The 22,121-nt window shown below is 51.6% G+C and overlaps 3 protein-coding genes across 4 annotated transcripts in view; 1 reads left to right on the forward strand and 2 right to left on the reverse strand.

The window, feature by feature from the left end:
* LOC106898564 (kelch-like protein 31) overlaps positions 1-22,121 on the forward strand; it is a 33,161-nt gene that overhangs the window by 974 nt on the left and 10,066 nt on the right. The gene's annotated exons all lie outside the window — the stretch shown is intronic.
* Positions 934-9,353, reverse strand: LOC106898565 (transcription elongation factor B polypeptide 3-like). Of its 2 annotated transcripts, XM_014959868.1 has the most exons (12): positions 9,221-9,353; positions 6,318-6,509; positions 5,237-5,380; positions 4,356-4,459; positions 3,506-3,977; positions 3,123-3,237; positions 2,872-3,021; positions 2,541-2,632; positions 2,093-2,267; positions 1,775-1,886; positions 1,514-1,581; positions 934-1,229 (listed from the first exon to the last, which is right to left on the reverse strand). In XM_014959868.1, the coding sequence occupies exons 5-12, from the start codon at positions 3,704-3,706 to the stop codon at positions 1,168-1,170; spliced, it is 975 nt and encodes a 324-aa protein (XP_014815354.1). In that variant the 5' UTR covers positions 3,707-3,977; positions 4,356-4,459; positions 5,237-5,380; positions 6,318-6,509; positions 9,221-9,353; the 3' UTR covers positions 934-1,167. The 2 variants fall into 2 exon arrangements, with proteins under 2 accessions (XP_014815354.1, XP_014815353.1); XM_014959867.1 differs by having other exon boundaries at positions 2,872-3,237.
* The window catches only part of LOC106898563 (transcription elongation factor B polypeptide 3-like), a 13,168-nt gene continuing 540 nt past the window's right edge, over positions 9,494-22,121 (reverse strand). Inside the window, exons 2-11 of the mRNA XM_014959864.1 lie at positions 16,734-16,790; positions 15,993-16,111; positions 13,995-15,201; positions 12,953-13,067; positions 12,697-12,852; positions 12,154-12,251; positions 11,701-11,881; positions 10,646-10,757; positions 10,212-10,363; positions 9,494-9,917 (exon numbers count right to left, since the gene is read on the reverse strand). Of these exons, the coding sequence (XP_014815350.1) occupies positions 9,856-9,917; positions 10,212-10,363; positions 10,646-10,757; positions 11,701-11,881; positions 12,154-12,251; positions 12,697-12,852; positions 12,953-13,067; positions 13,995-15,201; positions 15,993-16,111; positions 16,734-16,790 (2,259 nt within the window). The 3' untranslated portion in view covers positions 9,494-9,855. The remainder of the gene's footprint in view (positions 9,918-10,211; positions 10,364-10,645; positions 10,758-11,700; positions 11,882-12,153; positions 12,252-12,696; positions 12,853-12,952; positions 13,068-13,994; positions 15,202-15,992; positions 16,112-16,733; positions 16,791-22,121) is intronic.

A 22,121-nucleotide genomic window follows, 5' to 3' on the forward strand; every position in this document is an offset into this window, starting at 1 on the left:
TGATTGCCCTCTCCCCAAGGGAACTGGGCTCCAGGGCACCTCCTCACTCTTCCAGCAACACCAGCAGCCCCAGCCGATGGGCTGCAATCAGGGGTTCTTTCGTTCCAGACTTCCACTGAGACACCAAGCGCAGCCCAGCTTTTTGGACTCCCGCAATGTAGTACATGTGCATGAACAACAAACGACGTTTCCTTAATTCCCTCCAACCCCAGGCAAATGGTTTCTGATTCAAAGACTAAAATCCGTCCTTTTTCCAAAGGTGGGGCACAGAGGAAAACATACAGGGAAGAGACACGATTTAAGCACCAGCTTCCAAACTGGTAACAAGTCCTTCCCAGTTCTACACGGAAAACGATAAAAGGATTCCTTTCCACCAAAAGAGGCAAACCCCTGCCTTCACTGATATCACAGAATCACAGATACCAGGTTGGAAGGGACCTCAAGGGTCATCTGGCCCAACCTTTGGATGCGAGGGTGATCTGGCTGCGACGTCTGTCACCCCGTGGGTCACCAGGGTTGATTCGGTTGATCTGGCTGGTGAGGGAGATGTCTCCTTCCCTCTCCACTCAGGAGACAACAGAAGCAGAGAACAAGTCCCCGCTGGCTCTTGCCATCCCTGCACAACAACGTAAGCATCTGGACAAGATCTACAGTAACAGCAGAGAAAAGGGTGAGAGACATGATTTTATGAACATACACGAGGAGAGAGCAAAGCCTCAGGATGTTATGCACTTGCCAAAGGATCGATGAGCAGATGGGCCACCTGTCCGAGCTGTCCTAGAGAGTCCAGGTACCAGCTCACAAGGAAAGTGTCCCATGAGACCCAGTGTCCACTCAGACACAGGGATTCCTGCCAGCTCCAGGCACTGAGAGTCCGGCCCTCGCACGGCATTGCAAGGGGAGAGACTACGGGACGAGACATGGGGCAAAATATCAAGTAAAACTATCTTATAATTTATTAAGAGGTTAAAAAATAAATATTCTCAGGATCTTCCACTCTCTGCTGGTGTGAAGACTTGACATGTTCTCAGGAGATGCTCTACACCCTTCTTTTGAGAGATGACAAAGCTGCAGCCTCCCAAGAGTCCAAAGAAAAGGGCTGTTTGGGGACCTTCTCCATCAGGCCACGCGTACCCAAGAGGGAAAGTCCCAGGTCTGGACTGCAGCTTATCTCCGAGATAATGTGTTTTTGAAGACTTTGATGGACTGTGCCATCAAGGGTGCAATTTCTGCAACAGGGAAAGAAAAAAACAAAACACAAATCAACCCCCAAACCCCTCACATTAAAGCAGCAGCCACAGAGGAAGGGAGCAGAAAGCAGTTCCAAGCTGCAGCCCTGGCAAAGCAGAGCCAAGGCAGATGGAAGCGTTGGAACAGCCTTTAGCCTCTCCTTGGGGAGAGGAGAGAGGCCACCAACATCCCCCTCCTGCAGAGCCAGGAGAAGCCCCAGATTCGTGCGTTTGTGAGGGAGGAGCTCAGGGAGACCCAGGGACGTTGTGGGGTTTGTACTTACTCTTCACTGGTGGTTTCCTGGGGTCACAGGAGGAGAAGGTGCTGGATGCACACAGGACTGGTTTTGTTCTGAAAAAGAGAAGGGACAGCCATTTCAGGAACGGATTCCCTGTGGTTTGATGCAATTCTTCAGGTACAAGCCACGTTTGGTAACAGCAGCATGGCTGAGACCACGCGGAACCAGCAGGGACCAGGACCTCCAGGCTTCCCAGCAAGACAGAGGCTATTACAGTTACGCAGGCGCCCCTTGAGAAACACTCACGTGGTCTTCTCTGGCAGCAGGGCTCCTCCAGTCCCAAACTTCTCTTGTCTCCGTCGTACGTCCCGAGGAGCCTTTGGCGGGGAGTGCAGAAGCACGGTTTTGGACGCTCGATCTGTAGGAGGCCAAAGGGAAACATGGCTCAGATGCAGCTCATGATAAATGGGGCTCCTCCGTTCCTGTCTTAGCAGAGAACAGAGAGTGAAGCAGCTCCTGAATTGGACTGGATTTCAACCAGCCACTCTGGAGACTTTCCTCACACCAAGACGTCCCCTCAGCAGCATTCCCAGAGCCCTCTCTCATGGTCCAGCCCTTCCTCACCTTTGTTGGCCTGAGCTGAGCTGATCTTCTGGGCCAACTGGAGCAGCCGCTGCTCCCGTGCCTCGTGCAGGCGGAGGTACATCTCCCGCCAGGACTCGGCCCCTCTGGGCTCCTCGTTCTTGAATTCGCGGAGACACCGGTCCCTCCAGAGCCTTTCTGTATCTTCAGAGAGGACCTGAAACAAACCCACCCGTGAGCTGGGATCCCCCCCGGACACCTTCACTCCCCTCTTCCTCGGCACCGCCTGGCGCCGGTGGCACTGGAACAGCAGCGAGGACAAGGCAGCTTTGGGAGCAACGTGCAGCAAGAGAGGGGCAGATGGAACTCAGGACCAGCAAAAGCCACCTCTTGCTGTCAAGAGGCTGTTCTTGACTATTCATCTATTGCAGATGAGGACAGAACGTCCCTCCCGCGTGTCACCAGCCCTTCCCCAGGCCCAGCCACTCACATGGTGACGTCCCTCCGTGCCAGAGAACGGCTCTGGGGGGCATCTGTCCGACACAGGCCGCAGCAGAGGGACACCACTCTCTTGACAGATGGCTAGAGAGAGAAGCAAGATGCAGAGTATTTATCCTGCCCCTTCCTCACCAAGGAAAAGGGCTCAGCTCCTTGAGTGCAGTGAAACCACTGCAGCCACCACACACGAGGAGGGGAAGGAGAAAGGAACCCTGGGTGCCCTCACTCTGGTGGGTCAGCAGGCACCAGTCTCTCCCAGTGCAGAAGTGCCTGCACAAGGCTCCATTTCCCCCTATTTCCAGTGCTGGAGGAAAGGTACTTACAGGCAGTGTTGTTGGTGACCCCTGGGACAGGCTGCTGAGAAGGAGCCCTTGGGACTCGGGCGGTGTTAAGGCCCGAAAACACCGGGGTCTTGGAATAGACCCGGCAGCCTGGGAAACCCCCTTCTGGCTCTTCAGCTGCCGAGGGAGCCGCTGTGAAGTGGAAGAGGTGGAGTAAGAAGGGAACAGAGCAAAGAAGAGCCCAGCCTGAGTTGCTGCAGCCCATTTCAGACCAATTGGCCTGCCCAACATACCTCTCCTTTTCTTCTGGGGGCAGGGAGGGGACTCAGCAGCAGGAAGGGGGCTGCAGCGGGCCTGGATCGGCGGCAGGGGGATCTCTGGGAGCTTTATGTCCACGTTGAGAAGTGTCTGGAAGGAGATGACGTGCAGGCAGGTCACATACCCATAACATGGATATGAGGCACCTTCTCAGCATCCTAACAGGCTGCTAAGATTATAAAAAACACTCTTTGAAGGGGAAAGTGTTTCAAAGTTGAGCAAAAAGACTCAGCTCAGCAGTCAAGGTTTGACACAGCCAGCACCTCCAAGGGGAAAAGGAAGAAGCCCCAGAGGGCAGGGGACCGAGAGCAGCTGGTCCCACATCCCTGGTTCACTTGCAGACCCTTCCAAACCTTACCCTCTTGGGTTCAGGAGCCTCTGGTGGCTCCTGCTCTCCCCGTTGCTCATGGCTGCGCTTGCGGCTGGGGCTGGGCTGACAGGAGCAGGAGCTGTCGACACGGGGCTGCTCTTCTTTCCCCGCCGACACAGAGGCTCTGACCGCTCTCTTCACTTTCTTTTTCTGAGGCTGGTCATAGTTGAGGTACTCCTCAAAGGACATGGTGGGTAGTGGAAATTTCTCTTCCTTTTCATCCTCCCCCAAAAGGGAGGGAAAGCCAGTTGATCTTTTGGCCACATGAGAGAATTTGCGCTTTCTCTCGGAAGAGCTGAAGCTCCCAGAAATCCCCTTCTCTTTAGTTTTCTTGGAAGAGTCACTCTTAGATGACCCTTCCTGCCGCCCTTTGGTGGAGGTCTCCAGGCTCCGCTTGGTCTTCTCCACTTTGCCTCTTTCAGAGTCCCGGCATTTCTCCTTCTCAGCACATTTGTTGTCTCTGAAGGGATAAAAACCCCAAAATCATTATATGAAAACACGGGCAGCAAGCAGATTGCATCTCTTGCTATCAAAGGCTCTTTGCTGGCCTTGAAAGGCCTTTTAAAGCTGTTAATTGCTTCATAAAACCACAAATTCTTGACAGTCGGTCCCTATATTCACCCAAAACTGTGGCCACCAGCAGCCCAACGCTCTCTGGTCCGCAGAGGCAGGAATTTCTGCCAAACCAAGGCCCAAGCCCCATCCGGAGTTCACACACTTGTCTCACAAGCCTTCCCAGAGCCTTCCCTTTTATTACTTCCATCGGAGAAGTTTTTCATCCCCATGGCAAAACCAGAGCAAAGCTTCTCCATCAGGATCACCACCCAGGGTCACTCACCTCACTGCCTCCTCGCAGAGCTGCTCCAGCTTCTGCCACGCAGCCTGGAAACTGGCCTCAAAGTCTGCGTCCAGCTCGGTCACGGTGTTCCCAAGAGCTGGCTCCTTCAGGAGAGAGACCAGACATCAGTTCATCTGAGCAAGACACGGGGCATCCTCACCTCTGCCTGTCCCCACCGGGTACAAGGAAGACCCCTTGATCTAACAGCAAAGATACCCCAGAGAATAAACTATGTTTTCAGCAGCCATTGGAGCGTTTACTACAGTTCTGTAAATCCAAGACAACTTAACTCTGCCTTAGACAAACATTAATTATTTGTAGCCATAACCCAAGTTAGTACTTACCATGACTGCGGGTAAAGTTGGTGAAGAAAAACTTCACTAATACTTGTGTGGGATTATTAGTTCTAGTAACTAATAAACTAATAACCTAATAACCTATTAAACTAGTAATTGAATAAACTAGTAAACTAATAAACTAATAATCTAATAACCTATTAAACTAGTAATCGAATAAACTAGTAAACTAATAAACTAATAATCTAAACTAATATTAGTTCTAATAACTAATAATCGTCGGGATAATAGTTCCTAATCTAATGCCTATTCTATCTCAGAGTCAAGAATCTCAGGTCTCGTTCAAGGTGAGGGCTGGTGAAGAGCTGGGGACACGAGAGGTTCCTCCAAGACTCTCCAGGGACGCGCTCCTTGGCGCTGCCTTTTATCTCCAGACCCGCATCACAATGGGGCCTGTGAGACGGGGCTGGAGCAGGCGGCCGAGGGCACAGGCCCCATTCCTGGGGAGGCAGCTTTGCCGGGGCCAAGAGTTCTCCTGGGACTGGAGAGACCCCAGGGAAGGGGGAGAGATTTCCCAGCTCTTACCACAAGAACGTCCACTGCCGTGGGCACCTCCGGCAGCCTCTTCAGAGCTTCTGTTCACCACAAACCACTGCCCCATCGCCATTAGATTTAGGAATTCCTTGCCATGACTGAAGGTCTTCTTGTTTGCTTTGGAGGAACAAAATACTGATCCCAACAGTAATGGTGTGTTTTATTAACCGGAGCTGTGTGTCCAGGCTGCCACCCCGATGCATTGCCCCTTCCTCCCAGCACAAACGGCCCAGGGAGCAGGAGGAGCAGCCCCCTCCGCCCCCCAGGCCCGTGGGTCGGCATCGTACTTGGTGGGGTATAATCATAGAATTTCCCAGGCCGGAAGGGACCTCCAAAGGCCATCTAGTCCGACCTCCCCGCAGTCAGCAGGGACACCCCCAACTAGACCAGGTTGCCCAGGGCCTCATCGAGCCTCTCCTTGAATATCTCCAGGGATGGGGCCTCAACCACCTCCCTGGGCAACCTGTTCCAGTGCTCCACCACCCTCACAGTAAAGAACCCCCTCCTAATCTCCAATCTAAATCTGTTCCCCTCCAGCTTGAAGCCATTGCCCCTCGTCCTGTCACTACAGGCCTTTCTAAACAGGTTCTCCCCAGCCTTCCTGTAGGCTCCCTTCAGGTACTGGAAGGCCGCTATTAGGTCTCCCCGGAGCCTCCTCTTCTCCAGGCTGAACAACCCCAGCTCCCTCAGCCTGTCCTCGTAGCAGAGGTGCTCCATCCCCCTGATCATCCTTGTGGCCCTCCTCCGGACCCTCTCCATCAGGTCCATGTCCTTCTTATATTGAGGGCTCCAGAGCTGCACACAAGAGCAGAGCAGAGTAAAGTGGCAGAATCCCTTCTCTGGACCTGCTGGCAACACTTCTTTTGATGCAGCCCAGGATGCAATTGCCCTTCTGGGCTGCAGCTGCCCAGTGCCTGCTCATGTCCAGGTTCTCATCCACCAGAACCCCCAAGTCCCTTTCCTCAGGGCTGCTTTCCAATACCTCACCCCCTAGTTTGTATTGGTGGTGAGGATTGTTCTGGCCCAGGTGCAGAACCTTGCATTTGCTCTTGTTGAACCTCATGAGGCTCACCTGGGCCCACCTCTCCAGTCTGTCCAGGTCCTTTTGGATGACATCCCGTCCCTCTGGTGTATCGACAACACCACACAGCTTGGTATCGAGTATTGGTACTCCAGCTCCCCCGTTGGGTCCTGGTTCAGGCTAAACGTCTGCTCCAGTTCCCTGGCCATGTCATCAAAGGACATGTGAGGAATGTTCCTGAACCTGGGAAGAGAGGGAAGGAGCCCAGGAAGTTATTAACACACAGGACAGCTCGTTTGTTTCCTCCCAGCCATTCCCACTGCCCCCATGGCTCTCAACAACGAGAAACTGGATTTGCTCTGTCTTCTGAGGGAGAAAACACCAACAAATGCTGCCACAAAGCAACACCGTGTTCTAGAAACCCAACACTGTGAAAAAAGGCAAAAGAAGAGCAGGGACCCAAGCTGGGCAGATACAGATCTCAGCACACTGGGGTACGTGAAGGAACCCCGACCACAGTACGCTGGAGACTGATAAAAAGAGGGGCTCAAAAAAGGTGTATTTCTTTCTGCAAAAGCAGGAACTCGGAGCACTCCGTGCTCTCTCACTTCTTTATTTAAAAAAAACCAACCCAACAACTATTCAAAGGGATCTCCCTCCCTCCAGGAGCTAAAACAGACAGGAGAATCCCTGCTCCCATCAGCCATCAGTCAGTCACTCCCCCACCACCCACAGGGCCCACCCAGAGCATCCTCAGCGGTTCTCGCTCAGACAGAACAACAGACAGACTCGCTCCAGTGTTTGGCTTTTATTGAGACATGATTTTCCTCTTCTCATAGAACTCATTCTCATTAAAATATTCCTCTTAGTTACCACAAAAAAAAAAAAAAAGGAACATAGAAAATTGTCTGTACACATCGGGGACCAAACCCCCCCCTGCCAGCCCCCGTCGCTCCCCGCCTGCCCACCTTCCTCACCCCACCACCTGTGGGGTGGCCATGGGGGCAGAGGCAGAGCTTTGCTCAGCTCCTTGGGCTGCAGCGCAGCAGGGACACGTGGCACACGTGTCACCCCCGGCCCCAAGCCAGCTCTGTGTCCCCAAGGCTGTGCTCAGTCTGTGTCCCAGGACAGGGACCCCCCTGCTCGTCCCTCATGATGCCAGACTCCTCTTCCCTCCCCTCTGCCCCCAGTACAGCAGAGAAATAAAGGGTGGCACAACGCTCAGCAGAAGAGAATATATTGTTATCTCATTAAAAATACATCAAAATTAAAGACAGCAAAATGGCAAGAGGAAGGAGCCGTTATTTTACAGCACAACACACACTGAAATGCTGCACGGGAACATGAAAGCATCTGGGACTGGAACAGACTTAGAGCACATCAGAGTCTGAGAACATTTGTCCAGGACCTTCCAAAGAAGACAAGAACAGACCCAACGAACACCAGAGAGGCGTTCAGAATGGTTGGAAAGACAGAGAAGGAGGAAAAGGAAGAAACCCCCAGAAAGCAGCAGCCTCCAGGGGGTTTGTGGAGCCCTCCCGGGAGGGCTCTTCCCAGCAAGGTTGGCCCCGCTCAGGCCGTACCTACAGCTCCACGGGGCCGGGCTTTGGCAGCCACGGGACCAGCAGCAGCTTCTCCAGAGCCACCACCACCAGCAGCCTCCACTACGGGCCCCTTCCCCAGCCAGCCAAGGCCTCGGGCAGCCAATATGGCTTCCAGCAGGAGAATCTCTCCTTTTTCTTCCCCAGCCGGTGGGACCTCTGAGCACTACCAGAGAGCCTGGCTCCCTGGGCACCCATCCTGGCTCTACCCAGCCCCATCCTCTGCTGGCACCTCCTCTGCTGGCACCTCCTCTGGGCAAGTTCCCTTTGGAGGCAGATGTGACCCCCAGCCCCACATGCTCCCCACAACAAGGCCTGGCACTGAAGAGCCAGTGCCTGGGGGTGCCCGGCTCCTCGCTCTCTCAGCTGCAGCCTCAGCACAGGGACCTGGAATCACCCCATTCACACAGTACTCGGGCTCCCGACCTCCCCAGGGGAAGGAGCTGGGCTTCAGGGCACCTCCTCACACTTCCAACAAGCCCAGCCACCGGGCCACATCCCACAGCCTTTCCTTCCAGAGCTCCAGTTCCTCAGACACCAAGCACAGCCCAGCCTTTTGAACTCTTCCTATGTTCACAACACTCCCTTATTCACTTCCCTCCAACCCCAGTCAAGTGGTTTCCAATTCAAAGACTAAAATCCATCCTTTTTCCAAAGAGGGGGCACAGAGGAAAACATACAGGGAAGAGACACGATTTAAGCACCAGCTTCCAAACTGGAAATAAGTCTTTCCCAGTTCCACACAGAAAACAAGAGAAAAGGATTCCTTCTTTCCACCAAAAGAGGCAAACCCCTGCCTTCACTGATATCACAGAATCACAGATACCAGGTTGGAAGGGTCCTCAAGGGTCATCTGGCCAAACCTTTGGATGCGAGGGTGATCTGGCTGCGACGTCTGTCACCCCGTGGGTCACCAGGGTTGATTGGGCTGATCTGGCTGGTGAGGGAGATGTCCCCTTCCCTCTCCACTCCATGTGCGTCCCTCCCAAAACTGCACACTTGGTCAAAGGGAACAACCCTCCCCGATAGAGACACACCATTAATCAGTCAAGGGTAGAGGGAAGCTCTGTTCTCCTGCAAGAACCTCCAAGCAATTGATACTTAAAAACTGTTTTGAATAACAGAGGCAGACAAAGTCCCCTCTCAAAAAAAAAAAAAAATTAAAATCTGACTTGGTGCACAGTAAGATTTCTCCCAAAACCCCTCAAAGTTTTCTTCCAGTAGCCAGCAGGAGACCACAGGAGCAGAGATCAAGTCCCTGCTGGCTCTTGCCATCCCTGCACAACAATGTAAGGATCTTGACAAGATCTACAGTAACAGCAAAGGGCAAAAGACAAGATTTTATGAACATACATGAGGAGAGAGCAAAGCCTCAGGACATTATGGACTTGCCAAAGGATCGATGAGCAGACGGGCCACTGGTCCGACCTGTCCCAGAGGGTCCAGGTGGGACTTTGGGCCAGCAGGTACCAACTCATGAGGAAAAGAGTCCAGTGAGACCCAGTGTCCACTCAGAGGGATTCCTGCCAGCTCCAGGCACAGAGAGGCCGACCCTCAGACTGCATTGCGAGGGGGGAGCCTATGAGGAGCAACATAAATAATACCAGTTGGATAGGGGGCAAAATATTAATTAAAACCATTTTATAATTTATTAAGAGGTTAAATAGTAAATAGTCTCTGGATCTTCCACTCTCAGCAGGTGCCAAGACTTCACATTTTCTTGCGTTGAGAGATTCTGTACACCCTTCTTGTTGACGGATGACGAAGCTAGAAACAGGATGTTAAGGGCAGGATAAAAGAAGAGGGCTTGACACTGAGAAAGGGACCAGAATAAAAGATAAAATACTGTGCTGTCATCTTGTGCAGATCGAAGCTTTTCCCAGCAGCTGCAGCCTCCCAAGGGTCCAAAGAAAAGGGCTGTTTGGGGACCTTCTCCCCTTCTGTGCCACTCCCCCACAAGAGGGAAAGTTCCAGGTCTGCACTCAAACTTATCTCCGAGAGAACCTGTTTTTGAAAGCTTTGATAGTCTTTGCCATCATGGGTGCAATTTCTGCAACAGAGAAAGAAAGAAAAAAAAAAACAAAAAGAAAAAAATCAACCAAAAATCCCTCACATTAAAGCAGCAGCCACAGAGGAGGGGAGCAGAAAGCAGCTCCAAGCTGCAGCCCTGGCAAAGCAGAGCCAAGGCAGATGGAAGCGTTGGAACAGCCTTTAGCCTCTCCCTGGGGAGAGGAGAGAGGCCACCAACATCCCCCTCCTGCAGAGCCAGGAGAAGCCCCAGATTTGGGCGTTTGTGAGGGAGGAGCTCAGGGAGACCCAGGGACGTTCTGGGGTTTGTACTTACTCTTCACTGGTGGTTTCCTGGGGTCGCAGGAGGAGAAGGTGCTGGCTGAGGATGGGACAGAGTGGGCACTGCTGGTGCTGGGCCCATCATAGGACTGCTCCTCACTCACACGAGCGTGGCTTTTGCTAGATGTGTACAGGACTGGTTTTATTCTGAAAAAGAGATGGGACATTTCAGGAAAGGATTCGCTGTGGTTTGATGCAATTCTTCAGGTCCAAGCCACATTTGATAACAGCAGCATGGCTGAGACCCCACGGAACCAGCAGGGACCAGGACCTCCAGGCTTCCCAGCAAGACAGAGGCTATTACAGGTACAGGATTCCCTGGAAAAGGGCCTCCGGAGGACACAGTGTCCCTTCCTGCCAGGACACGGAGCTTCAGGGGGATGCATAGAAGAGGCTCTGAACAGTAAGCGCTTCTTGAGAAACACTCACTTGGTCTTCTCTGGCAGAAGAGCTCCTCCAGTCCCAAACTTCTCTTGTCTCCGTCGTACATCCCGAGGGGGCTTTGCTGCAGAGTTCACATATGCCATTTTGGCCACTCGACCTGTAAGAGGCCAGAGGGAAACACTGGTTAGATCCAGTTAGTGATAAAGGAGGCTCCTCAGTGCTTGTCTTATTACAGTCAGCTCCATCCACCTTTCCCCAACCCATCCATTCCAAAGCTCAGGCCATTGCCTCCTCCCTAAGGTCTGAACCTCTTTCGGTCAACATGGGCTGTGAGAAATCAGACTGATCAGGTCAACAGTTCTCATAATGTTCACCAAAAGAGCAGGAATGCTTCCCTCAACCCTGGGGTTCTTCAGCCCCAGCATGGAGAACCCACTCAAGCATAACAGGAGGTGTCTCTGCAGCCCTACATATATATTCTTGCTGTAAAATATTGCTCTGGCTCATCTGCATCAACAGCATTACAGATGAAGTCTAGAGCCTGCTAAGCCAATAAGCAATGGCCACAACATAAAGACCAGAATGTTAAACAACTCCTAAATCACACTAGATTTAAACCAGTCACTCTGGAAGACCTTCCCCCCACACAAACATACCCTCGGCAGCATTCACTGAATTTCACTGAATTTTAGAGTTGGAAGGGACCATAGAGATCATCTAGTCCAACTCCCCTGCTGAAGCAGGATTGCCTAAAGCTAGAGCATGTTACTCAGGAGCATCCAGGCGGGTCTTGAAGATCTCCAGAGAAGGGGACTCCACACCCTCCCTGGGCAGCCTGTTCCAGGGCTCTGCCACCCTCACCGTGAAGAAGTTTCTCCTCATATTCAAGTGGAACCCTTTATGTTCCAACTTGTGCCCGTTGCCCCTCGTCCTCTCACTGGGAACCACTGAAAAGAGTCTGGCTCCCTCCTCCTTCAACCCTCCCTTGAGATACTTGTAGGCATTGATAAGGTCTCCCCTCAGCCTTCTCTTCTCCAGACTAAAGAGCCCCAGCTCTCTCAGTCTCTCCTCAGCCCTCCCATCATTCAGCCCTACCTTACCTTTGGGCTTGTTGGCGTGAGCTGAGCCAATGTTCCGGGCCAGCATGAGCAGCCGCTGCTCTCGTGCATCATGAAGGCGGAGGTACATCTCCCGCCAGGACTCAAACTCCTCAGGCTTCTCATTCTTGAAGTCTCTGAGACAGTGGTTGTGCCAGAGCTGATCTGTATCCTCAATGAGGACCTGAAACAAACCCACCCGTGAGCTGGGATCCCCCCGGACACCTTCACCCCCCTCTCCCTCGGCACCGCCTGGCGCCGGTGGCACTGGAACAGCAGCGAGGACAAGGCAGCTTTGGGAGCAACGTGCAGCAAGAGAGGGGCAGAGGGAACTCAGGACCAGCAAAAGCCACCTCTTGCTGTCAAGAGGCTGTTCTTGACTATTCATCTATTGCAGATGAGGACAGAACGTCCCTCCCGCGTGTCACCAGCCCTTCCCCAGGCCCAGCCACTCACATGGTTACATTCCTCAATGCGATAGAGCTGCTCTGGGGTGCATCTCTCCAACACTGGCTCCAGTACCGAGAAAGGAACACCACCCACTTCATAGATGGCTAGAGAGAGAAGCAAAATGCAGAGTATTTATCCTGCCCCTTCCTCACCAAGGAAAAAGGCTCGACTCGAATGCAGTGGAAACTGCTGCAGCCACTGCACAAGAGGAGGGGAAGGAGAAAGGAACCGTGGGTGCCATCGCTCTGGTGGGTCAGCAGGCACCAGTCTCTCCAAGTGCAGAAGTGCCTGCACAAGGCTTCATTTACCATTATTCCCAGTGCTCGAGCCCTCCCTGAGAGCATGCTGGCTGCTGATGCTGCAGCAGCACTGGAGCTTTCAGGGAGATTTCCCCCATATCAGTCAGCTTGCCTTGCGAGAAGGGGCAACTGACTCTTCTCATGCTCCCAGCCCGACGCTACTGGGAGAGACACAAACGAGGTACCAAGACAGCAGTAAATCTGCTGACTTTAAGACGTGACTTTAAGACAGACAAGGAAAGGTACTTACAGTCGATGTTGTTGCTGAGGACACGGATACACTGCTGATACAGAGACATCATCTTTGGGAGGTAGGCAGTTTTCGAGCCTGAATACACTTGCATCTTTGAATTCAACCGGCGGCCTGTGAAACCCGCCTCACTCTCTTCAACTGGTGAGGACACCGCTGTGGAGTGAAAGACTTGGAGTAAGAAAGGAACAGAGCAAAAACAGCCCAGCCGGAGTGGCTGCAGCCCATTTCAGACCTATTTGCCTGCCCAACATACCTTTCCTTTTTGTCTGGGAGCAGGGAATAGACTCGATCGAAGGAAGAGGACGGTAGTTGGCCTGGATCGGCGGCAGTGGGATGTCTGGTAACGTCGGGACCACATCTAAAACTATCTGGAAGGAGACAAAGCACATGCAAGTAAGATGAGAATCTTACGTCCTGCCAGCGTTCAAACAGCACTGAGCTGGGTTTTGAAGGAGCCACTCAATGCTGATCAGCTCACACCAGGAAACAGCCTCAGCGGGAGGCTGCCCTTCGGCCACGTTACTGTGGCTCCGTCGGGGCTGTCAATACAAAGCAGCCAAAAGCAGCAGTCAAGGTTTTAGCCGTTAGTCCCTATTTATATACAAACCCCTGGCACACACGTGGCCATCAATACGTACAGAAACAGTGCTCGTTTTACAAGCTTTCACAAAAGAAGGTCTGTCTTCTAGAATAAGTTGCATTTTAATGCTCATTCTCCCATTTGTCCCCCATTTACGGAGACCAACAGATTTAGTTAACAGAACCGCAGTACAGATATAGATAAAAAAAGGTCCATTTTAGAAAAAGACACATAATACTTGATAGGAGAGACATGGGAACCTTTCTAGCAGGTGGAGATACACTGCCTATGAGGCATTCTAAGCTGATTCAGATCTAAAGATACTCTGAATGCTTAACAAGCGTATCCTGTTCAATATGCTTTCATACAAGTATTTAGCTGAAGATGTTCTCTTTTTACTCTCTGCAGTTTTGAATAAACAGGGGTTTGACTACTGCATTTCTCCCCCACCTCTCTCTTCACCTGCTTTTCCAGCAGAACTTCCACTCAAACAGCACAAAGCGATGCCTGCGGTGCAGGGCATATCAAACACACAGCATCTCCCAGCAGGAACCAGGAGTCACAGAGCCAGATGCCAGCGAGACACCGCAAGCACAGCATGAAGCACAACACAGCCAGCACATCCAAGGGGAAAACTAAGAACCCCAGAGGGCAGAGGACCGAGAGCAGCTGATCCCACATCCTTGGTTCACTTGCAGATCCTTCAAAACCTTACCCTCTTTGGTTTAGGAGCCTCTGGTGGTTCCTTCTCTGCCTTTTTCTCACTCGTTCGCTTGTGGCTTGGACTCTTCTGACTCGAGCTTGAGCCGTTGGAACTGGCTTTGGATCCGTTCTGTTTGCTGTGCCCTGGGTCTTTCTCCACAGCTGGCGCAGAGGGTTTGACCACTTTCTTTTTCTTTTTCTGGGGTTGGTCGTAGCTGAGGTACGACTCAAAAGACATTGTAGGTTGTTCAAATTCATCCTCTGCTTCTCCCTCCCCAAAATTGGAGGAAAAACCCATTGATTTTTTGTCCGCCTCAGAGGATTTGCGCTTCCCCTCTGAAGATTTTGAGCTCCCAGAAACCCCCTTTTCTTTAATCCTATTTGATGAGTCACCCTCAGCTTTCCGTTTCTCCCGCTCTGTGGTCGAGGTCTCCAGGCTCAGTTTGGCCTTTTCCACTTTGCCTCTTTCAGAGTCCCGATGTTTTTGCTTTTTAACATGGTTGTCCAAAGACTCTTCCAAGGGCGGCAACTTCTCCTTTCTGGAGGTGCTGCTTTCTCTGTTCTTCTCCCTCTTGGTGCCATCTGACGTCCTCTGCTTCTCCTTGCTGCCTCCTGCCACGGGGGCTTCTCGGAGCTGCTCTTTAAATGAGGTCTTGTGCAATCTTTCTGGGCTGAAGGCAGAGGTCCTGTCCTCCCCTCTGCCATCAAGTCGTTGCTTCTTGTGAGAAGACTTGTGCTCTTTGCTTCGACTCGTGTTCCCTTTGTCATAGAACTCCCCAGAATTCCTCTCCCGGCCTGCTCCCTGCTTCTCCTGAAGGTTGTGGCCTTTACTGGCTTTCTGGCGAAAAACCGTCGGTTCTTCCTGCTCCTCAGAGGCGTAAGGGTCTGTGTACGTGTCCTGAGGGCTCTCACTTGGCTCAGGTGACACAGCTTGTCCATAGTCCGAGTACTCCTGATCTGAAGAGAGCACTGGGGAAGATCTGCCCCAACCCTTCCCCTCCTGGCTGCTATAGCCATAAGTCTCGTGGGCTCTCTCAGGCCTAGGATACCTTTTGGACTTCTTTTCCCTGTGAGCCGGGCTATAGGACTGGCTGCAAGACGGCTGGAAGGCTTCTGAATACTCCTGCTCGGGTTCCTCATCCTCTCTGAGGGAAGGTTCTTGATGTCTTTTGCTTGAGCTGCTCCTCTCGTAGTCACGGTCTTCAGAATCTAGGTTATTTCTGAAGAGGAAAATAAAAAAAGCAAGCAGTGAGACTAAAATTTCCCAATATGAATGAGAAGAGCCTCTTGCCATGGACAGGAACCTCTCCTACAGAAGACTAAGGTTGTATTTGGTAGTTTTGTGGCAAGAACACCACTAATTCTCGCAGGCATAGCAACGTTCAGGGATTTAGGAACTGCACTTCCAATGCAGGGATTCATTAAGCATTTTTATTGGGACTAGAGACTTCACAGTTCACTGGGAAGCAGAGACAGATGTGCAGAGAGACTTCTCTGTGCCTTCACACTCCTGGCTGTGTGGCACCTATGGGAAACACAGCTAAAGGCTCTCATTGCTGCCTCCAGCACAGCTTTGTTATCACAACACACTGGCCAGCATTAACTTTCAGTCGCCACAGGATTTCTGCACATAAAAGGCTTCTTTCAAAGCAAGCCATTTCCTCTCCTTGGGCCCACAACTTCCTCTCTTTAGCATCATAACTTTGTGAAGCAAGCAGATTGTGTCTCTTGCTTTATTAAAGGCACTTTGCTGGCCTCTGCTGTTGATCTCTTCACCAGAGGTGGGAATTTCTCCCAAACCAAGGCACAAACCCCATCCAGAGTTGCCTCACGCGCCTTCCCAGAGCCTTCCCTTTCATTACCTCCATCAGAGAAGTTTCTCATCTCCATGGTAAAACCAGAACAAAGCTTCTCCATCAAGATCTATTACCTCCATCGGAGAAGTTTCTCATCCCCATGGCAAAACCAGAACAAAGCTTCTCCACCAAGATCACCACCCAGGTTCACTCACCTGTCTGTCTCTTGGGACACCGGCACCAGCTTCTTCCACCTGGCTACCAGGTTCTTTGCGAAGTCTCCTACAAGCTCGTGTTTCCGTAAGCTGTTCACAGTCTTCCCAACACCCGTCTCCTTCAGGAGAGAGACCGGACATCAGTTCATCTGAGCAAGACACGGGGCATCCTCACCTCTACTCAACTTCCCAGGGGGTGAATAAAGTTCACCCCCTGCCTGTCCCCACCAGGTAGAAGACAGACCCCTTGATCTAACAGCAAAGATACGCCAGAGAATAAATTATGTTTTCAGCAGCCATTGGAGCGTTTACTACAGTTCTGTAAATCCAAGACGACTTAACTCTGCCTTAGACAAACATTAATTATTTGTGGCCATAACCCAAGTTAGCATTTACCATGACCGCGGGTAAGTTTAAAGACAGAAATTACTAATAATTGTCAGGATTAGCACTTCTTAATCTAACGCCGATTCTGTTTGGGTCAGGAATGGCTCCGGTTCTCACATCCCAGTAAAGTGTGAAGCTTCTGGAAGAGCTGAGAATGACAAATTGTCTTCTGAGGCTTCACACTTACACGCTCCTTCGCGCTGCCTTTTATCTCTAGAGCCGTACCGCGATTACGCCTGTGACACAGGGTGGAGCAGGCAGACGAGGCAACAGGCCTCGCTCCTGGGAAAGCATCACAGTTCTCCCGGGACTTGAGAGACACGAGGGAAGCAGGAGAGATTTCACAGCTCTTACCACAAGAACGTCAACTGTGATGGGCAGCTCCGACAGCCTCTTCAGACTTTTCAGCAGCTGCAGAGACAAGAAGGAAAGCGTTCAGACTCGTCACACTGAGCCACAGACTGTGATTAGAGAGGAAGAAAACCCTGCTCTGCGTGAGAGCTTGTTAGGAAGATCCGAGTGGCAGAGAGCTGCTGTCTTGCTCTTAACCAGGTTCTTGAGAATCTCACCATGAGGGCCAACTGTAATGAAATTATCACCTCTTTGCCTATGAGGGCTCATCTAAGAATCTTAAACCACAACCGCACTCAAATATGAATGCTTTCTTCACAGAGGACTGCGACTTGTCTCTGGCTTCAAGCATCAGGAGCAGACACACACAGCTCTGTTGCACGGCAAGTGGAAGACAAGACTCAGAAGCTTGTGACTCTCAGAAGCTGGTGCCCAGAATCGTAGCACTTGTTGAAAGGAGAGGAGGGGGGAGTATTAAAATAACTTTCTGAAGTTCTGCAAGCTAGACACTGAGGGAAGGAAGGTTTCTAAGTGCTCTTAAAGATCTAAGAGGGAGCCTGTATCTTCCCTGTAGAACCTCCACTCCATCAGCGCTGCTGACAGTCTCTCTCCTTTCAGCTACAGCCTGTGCTAAAAACACAACTGATCCCTTCCACAACCACTGCCTCTTGCCCCACTCTTTTCGTGTCTCTTTGCCATACACCAGTGAAAAAATTTGTTTTCCTCCACACACATGCTGCCAAGTGAGGCCCTGCCAGCGCACACAGCTGCTCCATGGGCCAGGGAGAGAAGAGGAGCTCTCTGCCACCTGCACCCGCCGAGGGGCTGTGGGTGAAGGGCATGTTCTTGCACATCTCCTACCCAGGTGTTTTAGGGCAGTGCTTCACCGAGATGTCTTCAGACCTCTCGGTTTCAGTGAGGGCAGCACCCATCTGACAGCACCCCTGCCCCTCATGGTATTTCCCACAGCTCAGCTCTGGCCACAGCCCAGCCTCGTCAGCGTTCCCATGATCACAGCCCCTATACAGCTCTGGCTTTGTTCTATATGTCATACAAAGGGCTCTCCCTCATCCAGATCTGCTCTTGAAAGCACTCTGCTCATGACCAAATCAGCACTGTTGGCTTAAACTATTCCAATCACCCCCACTTCCACCGTGCAAGGATCAAAGAGGTTTAGAGGTTTCTTTCCTTTTGAAAGAAGTTCTTTTAACTGATTTGAAGAGTGCTGTTACTTTCAGAGAGAAAACCCTTCTTGACACAGAGATATGGGCTAATCTAGCTGAAGCAGAACCACAGGACAGTCTCCATTCACCAGAAACCACTGCCCCATTGCCATGATATATAGGAGGAATTCATTGCCAAGACTGAAGGCTTCAGAAGAGCAAACAGTGATCCCAACATAAGGGTGTGTTTCAGCACTCCTGAGAAGGGCTACAGAGGGGGATACAATAGTTGTGGCTGTGCTGTAACCACAGCTCACTGGGGCTGCAACCCTCTGTCCCTGCAACACCAGGCTCACCGTAATGCAGTCTCCCCTGGATTCACGGGGTCTGGGGCAGCTCCAACACCTACCTCAATGGATGGGGGGGGAAAAAGGAAGCCAATTGAGCTAAAAAGGTCAACACCTTCTAAGTTTCCAGAACTGCTGTTACTTTGCCCGCACTACAGCTCAACAAGCCCCCTGGCAAGTGCAGCCCTTGACCAGCAGCAGCAGAGGTGGAGGGCACAGCCCCCTCACAGCTCTGCGGTCAGGATCCAACGGGAAGACCAAGATCCAGTGGAGGCACAGCCCCCTCACAGCTCTGCAGTCAGGATCCACCAGGAAGACCAAGATCCTTCAGCATCAGTAATGCAGGGGCTTGGACTAGTGTGTGCAAAGGCCCTGTTTGGGAGAGGGCAGGAAGCGGGGAGAAGGATGGATCTTGTACTGGATAGAAAAAGAATGTGCGTAAAGGCCCTGTTTTAGAGGGGGCAGGAAGGGAGGAGAACAAGGATGGATCTTGTACTGGATAGAAAAAGAGTAAAACAGGGCAATATTAAACCAGCAGCACCTCTGTCAGCTGATTATCTTCCCAGAGAGGCTGATTCACAGCTGACAAATCCCACCCTGAGAGTAAGAACCAAGGGGAAAACTCATTAGGCTGTCCTTAAAGCCTCCCAATCATTTTCCAGCTACACCCCACTGGAGCATCTTCAACAGCTCCTTTTGCTCTTTTGTTATTTGTTGCCTTCGGGCCTGAATTCCAAGAAGAAGAGCCCTATTCTCAACGGGGCTCATCTCAGGATTTTGTATCACTGGGCGAAGTGTGGTTCGAGTCCAGGGGACCCACACATTTGATCCAGAACATGCCTCATGGGGAACTGGTTTATTCCACACCCGCTGCAGTTCACAGTTGGAAAACCCCACACATCTTAACAAAAAGCAAGAGCTGCCTTTCCAAGAGGCCACCACACACACACCTTTGCCTAAGTGCCACTTTACCGAGCTTTGATGCCTGCACCTTCATGAGAAATGTTAACACAGTTTGAGGTCAGCAGACTTCCCAGCCAAGTTGTAAATCTCAAAGTGACTCTCTCAGGAAACAAGGCCTTTTTGTTACCTGCCTCATCAGGAATACGCTTATCCGACAACCTGATATCGAAACCTGTGCTTATCCATGTTGTCCAAGTGGCAATATCCAGTAGGGATACATTTGGGAGCCGTGTTTGTACAGCACAGTGAAGCCATGTGTTACTTGCAATCCTTGTGGACTGAGACAACTCCAACACAGCGAGGCTTAAGAGCTGGTAATAATCTGTATTTCCTATGGAAAGGGGGTGATGCCACACACACAACCCTCCCCCCCAGCTGAAACCAGCCCAGCAGACTCAGGTCTGGCAGCTCAAAGCAGAAATAACTGAGATCCTACAAGTCCTATGAGAAAAAGGGAACCAGGCAGAAGACAGCAAACACAAGGCTGGTACCTTGCTAGACATCAGACTAAATACATACCAGAAAGCTCTTCTGAAACACCCCAGAAGAGTAGGGCAGAATTTCAGTTAATCAGACAGAAGACACAAAGCGTAAAAACTTCACGTAGTTCCAGCTCCAATAAAGTTTTGTTACACATGGGTGAAAGGTTTTCTAAAAGAAGTCAGCCAGACCGTTACCGCGCTAACAACACCCGTTAATATCAAATTACTACAGCTCAGCCCAGCCCCGTCCTCGCCGTGAAGACATTCTCCTGTTTGTATTTCCCTCACCCTCTGTCTTCCTTCAGTCCTGCAGCCTCTCTGCTGGAGGAAAAAGACCATTTCCAAACCATTTCAGTGCTGTCCGAAGTTTCACTCACGCAGTTCTGTGCCAGCAGCCCCATTTTCAACCCCAGAAAATATTAATACTTGACATCTTTCAGCAAGGCAGTAAAGATAAATGTTTCAAAAGGCAAGAAATCCGAAGACTGGAAATGGTGCAATGAGTGGGGAGCATCCAGAGGTGGCCGGGGTCAATGTATTATCCTGCTGACAGGGTAAAGCTGTACCTGCTACAGAGGTTTAGTGGAAACAGTTACAGCAGAGGAGTCAAAAACCATATTTTCTGACACAGGGAGGTGCTCAGAAGATGCACAATCCATCAAGGTGAAAGGCAGCTAAATTCAAGCCTAGAAACACTAACACCACCAAGCTGAAAAGGTATCAGAAATAAAAAGAACACAGGCCATTGCACCTTTCTCCTGAGACAGGGGGAGGGTTTAAAGTCACCACCCTCGCTAGGAACAGCCTGCAAATGCTTCCCACCTCTCCCTTCCCTTGCAAAACTGCACTGGATCAACAGAGAAAGAACGGCCTGAACAGCGCGAGGTCACTGGAGAAGGAGTCAGTGCCCAAAGACCTACAGTGCCCAAGAAAACAAAGACATGAGGTCACTGGAGAAGGAGTCAGTACTGCCCGAAGACCTACAGTGCCCAAGAAAACAAAGACAAGAGTTATTGCCCCAAGCTGACACAAGGGTCAGGGAACAGGAACACTGATTCTCTGTGCTCAGCGTTCTGAGCTGAGATCAGAAGCCTTGGGAGTGCTCCCAGCACCACGGAGCCCAAAACCCCCTGGAATTGACTCCTCAGCCATCCCTCAGCTCCATTCAGGTCTCACCTGTTAAACCCCGCTCTGGTCTTGGCTGAGAGGGTGAGGAGAAGAACCCCCTCCATCGCTTCGCCCCAGCCAGGCTGGAGCTGGGTAGAGAGACCTCCCTTTCAGAGGGTCAATGCTTGAGCATTTCGGGTCCATCCTTCCTCGTGCTCTTGGAAAGTGAGCGCTTCTGCAGGGGTTTCTCTCAGTTAAACAAAAGTCACCCAGTGCAGAGCGCTGCCTCCTCCCAGTGAAGTGAAACATGAAACAAACACCTGTAAACACTCACAACAGATGGTCCCTCCATAAAATACGACAGCCTAGAAAGCGAAAGAGCAGTCTGTGTCGTGCCTGCACCTCAGCTCAACCCTTATTCCAAATTTCAGTTGAAAAACCGGCTCAGAGCTCTGGTGCCCAGCGGGAAAGTTACTGCCAGCAACAGGCGCAGCTGAATCGCAGAATCACAAAATCATATGGGGTTGGAAGGGACCTCTGGAGATCATCTCCTCCAACCCCCTGCCAAAGCAGATCCACCCAGAGCAGGCCGCACAGGAACATGTCCAGGTGGGTTTGAATGTCTCCAGAGAAGGAGACCCCACCACCTCCCTGGGCAGCCTCTGCCAGGGCTCTGCCACCCTCACAGGAAAGAAGTTCCTCCTCATGTTTAGGTGGAACTTCCTATGTTCAAATTTGTGCCCATTTCTTCTTGTCCTGTCCCTGGGCACCACTGAGAAAAGACTGGCCCCATCCTCCTGACACCCACCCTTGAAGTATTTCTAGGCATTGATCAGATCCCCCCTCAGCCTTCTCTTCTCCAGACTAAAAAGACCCAAGTCCTTCAGCCTCTCCTCATAAGGGAGATGCTCCAGGCCCCTCATCATCTTTGTAGCCCTCTGCTGTCCCCCCTCCAGCAGTTCCCTGTCCTTCTTGAACCGGGGAGCCCAGAACTGGTCCCAGTGCTCCAGATGGAGCCTCCCCAGGGCAGAGCAGAGGGAAAGGACAACCCCAATGAACCCCACCAGATCCAAGCACAAGCACAGATCAGGGAAGGTGGCACACGGCAACCGCTCGGCCACGGTGGCTTTTTGGCAGCCACCAAATTCCCTCATGGAGGTGGCCAAGAGGCGCTGAGCACCTTCCCCAAGACCAGAGGGGCAACCCACACCACTAGTTGACTTAAAACTTGGGCAACTCCTTGCCCTGACCCCCCAAACTCTCCACCCCCGGGGGCAGGGTTGTCCCTCTCTTGACACCACCTTCCTGAGCTCACGTCCTGGGGGGGGG

The sequence above is a fragment of the Calidris pugnax genome, unplaced genomic scaffold, assembly GCF_001431845.1.
Source record: "Calidris pugnax isolate Ruff unplaced genomic scaffold, ASM143184v1 scaffold521, whole genome shotgun sequence".
NCBI classification, from domain to species: domain Eukaryota; kingdom Metazoa; phylum Chordata; class Aves; order Charadriiformes; family Scolopacidae; genus Calidris; species Calidris pugnax.

What these genes read in the sequence shown, in the direction of transcription:
- LOC106898565 (XM_014959867.1), bottom strand. Translation starts at nt 3,706, where the DNA reads ATGTCCTTTGAGGAGTACCTCAACTATGACCAGCCTCAGAAAAAGAAA. An exon ending in CTCAGCTCAGGCCAACAAAG is followed by an intron (nt 1,887 to 2,092) that starts GTGAGGAAGGGC and finishes GGCCTCCTACAG; the next exon opens with ATCGAGCGTCCAAAACCGTG. An exon ending in CTGCTGCCAGAGAAGACCAC is followed by an intron (nt 1,582 to 1,774) that starts GTGAGTGTTTCT and finishes TCTCTTTTTCAG; the next exon opens with AACAAAACCAGTCCTGTGTG.